Raw genomic sequence first — 11,076 nt, 5'->3', positions numbered from 1 at the left:
CAGGGACTGGTCAGTATCTAACATGGAGGCCAGGGACTGGTCAGTATCTAACATGGAGACCAGGGACTGGTCAGTATCTAACATGGAGACCAGGGACTGGTCAGTATCTAACATGGAGACCAGGGACTGGTCAGTATCTAACATGGAGACCAGGGACTGGTCAGTATCTAACATGGAGACCAGGGACTGGTCAGTATCTAACATGGAGACCAGGGACTGGTCAGTATCTAACATGGAGACCAGGGACTGGTCAGTATCTAACATGGAGACCAGGGAATGGTCAGTATCTAACATGGAGACCAGGGACTGGTCAGTATCTAACATGGAGACCAGGGACTGGTCAGTATCTAACTAGGAGACCAGGGACTGGTCAGTATCTAACATGGAGGCCAGGGACTGGTCAGTATCTAACATGGGGACCAGGGACTGGTCAGTAAGCTGTATCTAACATGGAGACCAGGGACTGGTCAGTATCTAACTAGGAGACCAGGGACTGGTCAGTATCTAACTAGGAGACCAGGGACTGGTCAGTATCTAACTAGGAGACCAGGGACTGGTCAGTATCTAACATGGAGACCAGGGACTGGTCAGTATCTATCATGGAGGCCAGGGACTGGTCAGTAAGCTGTATCTAACATGGAGACCAGGGACTGGTCAGTATCTAACATGGAGACCAGGGACTGGTCAGTATCTAACTAGGAGACCAGGGACTGGTCAGTATCTAACTAGGAGACCAGGGACTGGTCAGTATCTAACTAGGAGACCAGGGACTGGTCAGTATCTAACTAGGAGACCAGGGACTGGTCAGTATCTAACATGGAGACCAGGGACTGGTCAGTGTCTAACATGGAGACCAGGGACTGGTCAGTAAGCTGTATCTAACATGGAGACCAGGGACTGGTCAGTATCTAACATGGAGACCAGGGACTGGTCAGTAAGCTGTATCTAACATGGAGACCAGGGACTGGTCAGTATCTAACATGGAGACCAGGGACTGGTCAGTATCTAACATGGAGACCAGGGACTGGTCAGTATCTAACTAGGAGACCAGGGACTGGTCAGTATCTAACATGGAGACCAGGGACTGGTCAGTATCTAACATGGAGACCAGGGACTGGTCAGTATCTAACATGGAGACCAGGGACTGGTCAGTATCTAACTAGGAGACCAGGGACTGGTCAGTATCTAACATGGAGGCCAGGGACTGGTCAGTATCTAACATGGAGACCAGGGACTGGTCAGTAAGCTGTATCTAACATGGAGACCAGGGACTGGTCAGTATCTAACTAGGAGACCAGGGACTGGTCAGTATCTAACATGGAGGCCAGGGACTGGTCAGTATCTAACATGGAGACCAGGGACTGGTCAGTAAGCTGTATCTAACATAGAGACCAGGGACTGGTCAGTATCTAACTAGGAGACCAGGGACTGGTCAGTATCTAACTAGGAGACCAGGGACAGGTCAGTAAGCTGTATCTAACATGGAGACCAGGGACTGGTCAGTATCTAACATGGAGACCAGGGACTGGTCAGTAAGCTGTATCTAACATGGAGGCCAGGGACTGGTCAGTATCTAACATGGAGACAAGGGACTGGTCAGTATCTAACATGGAGACCAGGGACTGGTCAGTATCTAACATGGAGACCAGGGACTGGTCAGTATTTAACATGGGGACCAGGGACTGGTCAGTAAGCTGTATCTAACATGGAGACCAGGGACTGGTCAGTATCTAACTAGGAGACCAGGGACTGGTCAGTATCTATCATGGAGGCCAGGGACTGGTCAGTAAGCTGTATCTAACATGGAGACCAGGGACTGGTCAGTATCTAACATGGAGACCAGGGACTGGTCAGTATCTAACTAGGAGACCAGGGACTGGTCAGTATCTAACATGGAGACCAGGGACTGGTCAGTATCAAACATGGAGACCAGGGACTGGTCAGTATCTAACATGGAGACCAGGGACTGGTCAGTAAGCTGTATCTAACATGGAGACCAGGGACTGGTCAGTATCTAACATGGAGACCAGGGACTGGTCAGTATCTAACATGGAGACCAGGGACTGGTCAGTATCTATCATGGAGACCAGGGACTGGTCAGTAAGCTGTATCTATCATGGAGACCAGGGACTGGTCAGTATCTAACATGGAGACCAGGGACTGGTCAGTATCTATCATGGAGACCAGGGACTGGTCAGTATCTAACATGGAGACCAGGGACTGGTCAGTATCTAACATGGAGACCAGGGACTGGTCAGTAAGCTGTATCTAACATGGAGACCAGGGACTGGTCAGTATCTAACTAGGAGACCAGGGACTGGTCAGTATCTAACATGGAGACCAGGGACTGGTCAGTATCTAACATGGAGGCCAGGGACTGGTCAGTATCTAACATGGAGGCCAGGGACTGGTCAATATCTAACATGGAGGCCAGGGACTGGTCAGTATCTAACATGGAGACCAGGGACTGGTCAGTATCTAACATGGAGACCAGGGACTGGTCAGTAAGCTGTATCTAACTAGGAGACCAGGGACTGGTCAGTATCTAACATGGAGACCAGGGACTGGTCAGTATCTATCATGGAGGCCAGGGACTGGTCAGTAAGTTGTATCTAACATGGAGACCAGGGACTGGTCAGTAAGCTGTATCTAACATGGAGGCCAGGGACTGGTCAGTATCTAACATGGAGGCCAGGGACTGGTCAATATCTAACATGGAGGCCAGGGACTGGTCAGTATCTAACATGGAGGCCAGGGACTGGTCAGTATCTAACATGGAGACCAGGGACTGGTCAGTAAGCTGTATCTAACATGGAGGCCAGGGACTGGTCAGTATCTAACATGGAGACCAGGGACTGGTCAGTAAGCTGTATCTATCATGGAGACCAGGGACTGGTCAGTATCTAACATGGAGACCAGGGACTGGTCAGTATCTAACATGGAGACCAGGGACTGGTCAGTAAGCTGTATCTAACATGGAGACCAGGGACTGGTCAGTAAGCTGTATGTAACATGGAGACCAGGGACTGGTCAGTATCTAACATGGAGACCAGGGACTGGTCAGTATCTAACATGGGGACCAGGGACTGGTCAGTATCTAACATGGAGACCAGGGACTGGTCAGTATCTAACATGGAGACCAGGGACTGGTCAGTATCTAACTAGGAGACCAGGGACTGGTCAGTATCTAACATGGAGGCCAGGGACTGGTCAGTATCTAACATGGAGACCAGGGACTGGTCAGTAAGCTGTATCTAACATGGAGACCAGGGACTGGTCAGTATCTAACATGGAGACCAGGGACTGGTCAGTATCTAACATGGGGACCAGGGACTGGTCAGTATCTAACATGGAGACCAGGGACTGGTCAGTATCTAACATGGAGACCAGGGACTGGTCAGTGTCTAACATGGAGACCAGGGACTGGTCAGTATCTAACATGGAGACCAGGGACTGGTCAGTATCTAACATGGAGACCAGGGACTGGTCAGTATCTAACATGGAGACCAGGGACTGGTCAGTATCTAACATGGAGACCAGGGACTGGTCAGTAAGCTGTATCTAACTAGGAGACCAGGGACTGGTCAGTATCTAACATGGAGACCAGGGACTGGTCAGTATCTAACATGGAGACCAGGGACTGGTCAGTAAGATGTATCTAACATGGAGGCCAGGGACTGGTCAGTATCTAACATGGAGACCAGGGACTGGTCAGTATCTATCATGGAGACCAGGGACTGGTCAGTAAGCTGTATCTATCATGGAGACCAGGGACTGGTCAGTATCTAACATGGAGACCAGGGACTGGTCAGTATCTAACATGGAGACCAGGGACTGGTCAGTATCTATCATGGAGACCAGGGACTGGTCAGTATCTAACATGGAGACCAGGGACTGGTCAGTATCTAACATGGAGACCAGGGACTGGTCAGTAAGCTGTATCTAACATGGAGACCAGGGACTGGTCAGTATCTAACATGGAGACAAGGGACTGGTCAGTATCTAACATGGAGACCAGGGACTGGTCAGTATCTAACATGGAGACCAGGGACTGGTCAGTATCTATCATGGAGACCAGGGACTGGTCAGTATCTAACATGGAGACCAGGGACTGGTCAGTATCTAACATGGAGACCAGGGACTGGTCAGTAAGCTGTATCTAACATGGAGACCAGGGACTGGTCAGTATCTAACTAGGAGACCAGGGACTGGTCAGTATCTAACATGGAGACCAGGGACTGGTCAGTATCTAACATGGAGACCAGGGACTGGTCAGTATCTAACATGGAGACCAGGGACTGGTCAGTATCTAACTAGGAGACCAGGGACTGGTCAGTATCTAACATGGAGGCCAGGGACTGGTCAGTATCTAACATGGAGACCAGGGACTGGTCAGTAAGCTGTATCTAACTAGGAGACCAGGGACTGGTCAGTATCTAACATGGAGACCAGGGACTGGTCAGTATCTATCATGGAGGCCAGGGACTGGTCAGTAAGTTGTATCTAACATGGAGACCAGGGACTGGTCAGTAAGCTGTATCTAACATGGAGACCAGGGACTGATCAGTATCTAACATGGAGACCAGGGACTGGTCAGTATCTAACATGGAGACCAGGGACTGGTCAGTATCTATCATGGAGACCAGGGACTGGTCAGTAAGCTGTATCTAACATGGAGGCCAGGGACTGGTCAGTAAGCTGTATCTAACATGGAGACCAGGGACTGGTCAGTATCTAACATGGAGACCAGGGACTGGTCAGTATCTAACATGGAGACCAGGGACTGGTCAGTATCTAACATGGAGACCAGGGACTGGTCAGTATCTAACATGGAGACCAGGGACTGGTCAGTAAGCTGTATCTAACTAGGAGACCAGGGACTGGTCAGTATCTAACATGGAGACCAGGGACTGGTCAGTATCTAACATGGAGACCAGGGACTGGTCAGTAAGATGTATCTAACATGGAGGCCAGGGACTGGTCAGTATCTAACATGGAGACCAGGGACTGGTCAGTATCTATCATGGAGACCAGGGACTGGTCAGTAAGCTGTATCTATCATGGAGACCAGGGACTGGTCAGTATCTAACATGGAGACCAGGGACTGGTCAGTATCTATCATGGAGACCAGGGACTGGTCAGTATCTAACATGGAGACCAGGGACTGGTCAGTATCTAACATGGAGACCAGGGACTGGTCAGTATCTAACATAGGAGACCAGGGACTGGTCAGTATCTAACTAGGAGACCAGGGACTGGTCAGTATCTAACATGGAGGCCAGGGACTGGTCAATATCTAACATGGAGGCCAGGGACTGGTCAGTATCTAACATGGAGACCAGGGACTGGTCAGTATCTAACATGGAGACCAGGGACTGGTCAGTAAGCTGTATCTAACTAGGAGACCAGGGACTGGTCAGTATCTAACATGGAGACCAGGGACTGGTCAGTATCTATCATGGAGGCCAGGGACTGGTCAGTAAGTTGTATCTAACATGGAGACCAGGGACTGGTCAGTAAGCTGTATCTAACATGGAGACCAGGGACTGGTCAGTATCTAACATGGAGACCAGGGACTGGTCAGTATCTAACATGGAGACCAGGGACTGGTCAGTATCTAACATGGAGACCAGGGACTGGTCAGTATCTATCATGGAGACCAGGGACTGGTCAGTAAGCTGTATCTAACATGGAGGCCAGGGACTGGTCAGTATCTAACATGGAGACCAGGGACTGGTCAGTATCTATCATGGAGACCAGGGACTGGTCAGTATCTAACATGGAGACCAGGGACTGGTCAGTATCTAACATTGAGGCCAGGGACTGGTCAGTATCTAACATGGAGACCAGGGACTGGTCAGTAAGCTGTATCTATCATGGAGACCAGGGACTGGTCAGTATCTAACATGGAGACCAGGGACTGGTCAGTATCTAACATGGAGACCAGGGACTGGTCAGTAAGCTGTATCTAACATGGAGACCAGGGACTGGTCAGTAAGCTGTATGTATCATGGAGACCAGGGACTGGTCAGTATCTAACATGGAGACCAGGGACTGGTCAGTATCTAACATGGAGACCAGGGACTGGTCAGTATCTAACTAGGAGACCAGGGACTGGTCAGTATCTAACTAGGAGACCAGGGACTGGTCAGTATCTAACATGGAGACCAGGGACTGGTCAGTAAGCTGTATCTAACATGGAGACCAGGGACTGGTCAGTATCTAACATGGAGACCAGGGACTGGTCATTATCTAACATGGAGACCAGGGACTGGTCAGTATCTAACATGGAGGCCAGGGACTGGTCAGTATCTAACATGGAGGCCAGGGACTGGTCAGTATCTAACTAGGAGACCAGGGACTGGTCAGTATCTAACATGGAGACCAGGGACTGGTCAGTATCTAACATGGAGGCCAGGGACTGGTCAGTATCTAACATGGAGACCAGGGACTGGTCAGTATCTAACATGGAGACCAGGGACTGGTCAGTAAGCTGTATCTAACATGGGAGACCAGGGACTGGTCAGTAAGCTGTATCTAACATGGAGACCAGGGACTGGTCAGTATCTAACTAGGAGACCAGGGACTGGTCAGTATCTAACATGGAGACCAGGGACTGGTCAGTATCTAACATGGAGGCCAGGGACTGGTCAGTATCTAACATGGAGGCCAGGGACTGGTCAGTATCTAACATGGAGGCCAGGGACTGGTCAGTATCTAACATGGAGGCCAGGGACTGGTCAGTATCTAACATGGAGGCCAGGGACTGGTCAGTATCTAACATGGAGACCAGGGACTTGTCAGTATCTAACATGGAGACCAGGGACTGGTCAGTAAGCTGTATCTAACATGGAGACCAGGGACTGGTCAGTATCTAACTAGGAGACCAGGGACTGGTCAGTATCTAACTAGGAGACCAGGGACTGGTCAGTATCTAACATGGAGACCAGGGACTGGTCAGTATCTAACTAGGAGACCAGGGACTGGTCAGTATCTAACATGGAGACCAGCAGCCGACAGCCAAACAGGGACAGGCAGATACTTTCATAGCAAGAATCAACAAAACGCATTTTACTGTTGACCAAATAATGTTTCTAGAACAATCTACAGGAACGTTGTGTAGCAAAAATCACAGAAAATGTAGGAAGGCAATGGCAGTGTTGGTCATTTTCCGTTCATATCATTCCAGCTAATATAGTTTGTCATTTTAGCCAGGCTGGTCTCAGGCTAAAGACGTAACATAGTAGACGTAAATCAGGGACATCCCTCTCCTCACTGTGTGTGTGTGTGTGTGTATATGTGTGTAACCCACTCCTCACCGTAACAGTCTGGTGTTCTATGTGTAGTTTCTCCTCACCGTAACAGTCTGGTGTTCTATGTGTAGTTTCTCCTCACCGTTACAGTCTGGTGTTCTATGTGTAGTTTCTCCTCACTGTAACAGTCTGGTGTTCTACGTGTAGTTTCTTTCAGTCTGGGGTTCTATGTGTAGTTTCTCCTCACCGTAACAGTCTGGTGTTCTATGTGTAGTTTCTCCTGACCGTAACAGTCTGGTGTTCTATGTGTAGTTTCTCCTCACCGTAACGGTCTGGTGTTCTATGTGTAGTTTCTCCTCACCGTAACGGTCTGGTGTTCTATGTGTAGTTTCTCCTCACCGTAACAGTCTGGTGTTCTATGTGTAGTTTCTCCTCACCGTAACAGTCTGGTGTTCTATGGTGTTCTCTGGTGTTCTATGTAGTTTCTCCTCACCGTAACAGTCTGGTGTTCTATGTGTAGTTTCTCCTCACCGTAACGGTCTGGTGTTCTACGTGTAGTTTCTCCTCACCGTAACAGTCTGGTGTTCTATGTGTAGTTTCTCTCACTGTAACACGTGTAGTTTCTCCTCACTGTAACAGTCTGGTGTTCTATGTGTAGTTTCTTCTCCTCACCGTAACGGTCTGGTGTTCAGTCTGGTGTTCTATGTGTAGTTTCTCCTCACCGTAACAGTCTGGGGTTCTATGTGTAGTTTCTCCTCACCGTAACAGTCTGGTGTTCTATGTGTAGTTTCTCCTCACCGTAACAGTCTGGTGTTCTATGTGTAGTTTCTCCTCACCGTAACAGTCTGGTGTTCTATGTGTAGTTTCTCCTCACCGTAACAGTCTGGTGTTCTATGTGTAGTTTCTCCTCACCGTAACAGTCTGGTGTTCTATGTGTAGTTTCTCCTCACCGTAACGGTCTGGTGTTCTACGTGTAGTTTCTCCTCACCGTAACAGTCTGGTGTTCTATGTGTAGTTTCTCCTCACCGTAACGGTCTGGTGTTCTATGTGTAGTTTCTCCTCACCGTAACGGTCTGGTGTTCTATGTGTAGTTTCTCCTCACCGTAACAGTCTGGTGTTCTATGTGTAGTTTCTCCTCTCCTCACCGTAACGGTCTGGTGTTCTATGTGTAGTTTCTCCTCACCGTAACAGTCTGGTGTTCTATGTGTAGTTTCTCCTCACTGTAACAGTCTGGTGTTCTACGTGTAGTTTCTCCTCTCCTCACCGTAACGGTCTGGTGTTCTATGTGTAGTTTCTCCTCACCGTAACAGTCTGGTGTTCTATGTGTAGTTTCTCCACTCCGGCTCCGTACAGTTCTCTCAGCAGACACATGATACGAGTCTTCTTCCCTGCTCCAGACGGCCCGTACACCAACAGATGAGGGAAGTCCCCACACTGGACCTGGAGCAGCACACACACACACACACACACACACACACACACACACACACACACACGTTATAGAAGACAGCCCAGTACACCAACAGATGAGGAAGTAGTCTAGTGGTCAGGAGAGTCGGGCCAGTAGTCTAGTGGTCAGGAGAGTCGGGCCAGTAGTCTAGTGGTCAGGAGAGTCGGGCCAGTAGTCTAGTGGTCAGGAGAGTCGGGCCAGTAGTCTAGTGGTCAGGAGAGTCGGGCCAGTAGTCTAGTGGTCAGGAGAGTCGGGCCAGTAGCCTAAAGGCCGCTGGTTCAAATCCCCGAACCGACTTGGTGAAAAAAACTATTCATTTGCCCTTGAGCAAGGTACTTAGTCCTAATTTATGCAGCGTAGCAATCAATAATGTCTGATTATACCTAATTATCTTACTACCGTCTAAGTCGCCACACTGGACGTGATACAGGGTCTTATTCATTAAGCATCAGACATGGAGGGAGGGACGACCTGGACTTGTCCAGTAAGAAATGTCTGTTCTACTTTACTGTAGAAAAACGTTTCGCTACGAATAAAACTAGCCAGCAGATCTGACCCGCTTGCCTTAGGGTCGGACTTGCTTCCGGTGTATATTAAAGACACCGTGGAGTTGGCGTGAGATACGGCTCTCCGGGAAAGCGTACCCTCACTCTATCCAGGGATGAGAAATGACCCCACGATATGTCCCATTATCCGAAACTGTTACACCGAGAAAACTGAACGACTTTTTAATAAAAACCGACCGGAACCGAGGTTAAGCCCCGCCTTCTGGCCCGGTGTTGGGAGACTCTCTGCACGGTGCAGGTTTTTGTTCCAGCGCGGCAGTGATTCATACACAGCCTGTACAGTAACTTAGCTACCCTACTGCAGGGTCATGGCTACACTGATACATGTTGTAATTTGAGATAATTTCGTTTAATTTGTAGCTAATGTTAAAGACGTACTTAATAACCCTCACTACAGAACAGTCATGTTAAATGCGTGGCTTGTATATTACTGCATCTGGTTAACAACAACTCTACTGGAAACCTACCTAATGTCAGCTAAGTTAGTTAGCTAACAAAGACAAAACTACTGCAATAGTTACGTAGCAAGCTGGTACAAATACCAAAGACACGGGTATCTGATTACTACGGTCCCTGAACACACACCGCCATGTTGATCAACTTTGAATCTTACCAGGTTTTTCAGCTGATTTGCTTGTTCTTTGTGGTAGTCCAGTTTCCCCAGAGAAGTAGGTCTGTATTTATCCACCCACAAACTCATTTTATCTAATGTTATTTCACAGTTCTCTAGGCACTGTTTTGTTTGAGTTGCTGCGTGTTGTGTTTTTCTGATTTTAATTCCCGCGAAATATTTTTTCTTTAAGGCGCGTAGTGAAATGTCTCTAAAACTACAGAGAGTCAATGAGGGACAAACTTCCTAGTTGGCGTTTTGAAATGACTAAATGCAGCCCGCTGCTGTCACCAAGTGGTGACTCGAGGTAATTTCTGGACTGAGTTGGACAAAAACAAGTTGCTTAGATGTAGTTAAAGTTTCGAAACCAAAGGGTCTTTAACAGGTATAAAAGTACATGGATTTTTTATTTTTATTTTTTTCCATCGCAAACTGTCATAAACATAAAGCTCCGGGCTACGAGCCAATCAACGCCACAGGGATCCCGTTTACCACGCGCGCAGCTAATATTCCGTTGTATAAGTTCTTGTTCGGGGGTAAACTGTTTACATGAACCTTGGACATCCGGTTCACCAGTATCCCTGTATCCATAAATAAACAGAATATTCCTTCTTTGAGTTCATATTATGGGTTAAATGGAATAGTAACTGAAATATGGACAGTGACTGTCTGCCTATAACCTCTCACATGTAGAGTAATATAATATTATCTCCTGCAGAATTATGCATTTCTTGCCATAGAATTATACAACAAAATTATAATTTTGTCTTGGGAACAAGGATTGGAGAAATACGATTTCTTTCGGCATCTCTTGAGGAAATGTGAATGTGTCACCTTTGACCCTGTTGATGCAAGCAGACAGTATTTCAACCACATAAAATATGCACCTATGAGGAACTGATTGTTTTCTTAGCTTTTAATTTCCTTAAAACCAGTCAAACTCATGACATTCGGACATTTTGCACAGGGTCAATATTTCCACTATTTTGGAAGTATTGCGTTTTCTCCCTGGTCCTTAAAAAAAAGACAGAATTAATGCATTAGTAATATATTTAACTCTATCAATGTAAGACATTCTGGTGAGCAATATTTTATTTATTCTTCTGGGGCAACAAGTTATGACAGACAAGCAAGAGGTGGATAAAGCATCCAATTCTCATACTTGAGTAAAAGTAAAGATAACTTGTGCCTTGTTAC

General features: G+C 47.6%; 1 protein-coding gene across 5 annotated transcripts in view; it reads right to left on the bottom strand.

Annotated features, from left to right (window-relative positions):
* rfc3 (replication factor C (activator 1) 3) overlaps positions 1-10,106 on the bottom strand; it is a 17,068-nt gene extending 6,962 nt beyond the window's left edge. For 3 of the 5 annotated variants that reach the window (XM_065023992.1, XM_065023993.1, XM_065023995.1), the window contains exons 1-2: positions 9,883-10,106; positions 8,556-8,693 (exon numbers count right to left, since the gene is read on the bottom strand). In XM_065023992.1, the coding sequence (XP_064880064.1) occupies positions 8,556-8,693; positions 9,883-9,969 (225 nt within the window). In that variant the 5' untranslated portion in view covers positions 9,970-10,106. Of the gene's footprint in view, positions 1-8,555; positions 8,694-9,267; positions 9,384-9,882 lie in introns of those variants that run through there. The other 2 variants (XM_065023991.1, XM_065023994.1) reach the window with 2 other exon arrangements.
* Positions 10,107-11,076: the final 970 nt, after the last annotated feature.

This window comes from Oncorhynchus nerka, linkage group LG10 (assembly GCF_034236695.1).
Source record: "Oncorhynchus nerka isolate Pitt River linkage group LG10, Oner_Uvic_2.0, whole genome shotgun sequence".
NCBI classification, from domain to species: domain Eukaryota; kingdom Metazoa; phylum Chordata; class Actinopteri; order Salmoniformes; family Salmonidae; genus Oncorhynchus; species Oncorhynchus nerka.
The sequence above is the reverse complement of the archived record's forward strand: the minus strand, read 5'-3'. Positions and strand labels throughout refer to the sequence as shown.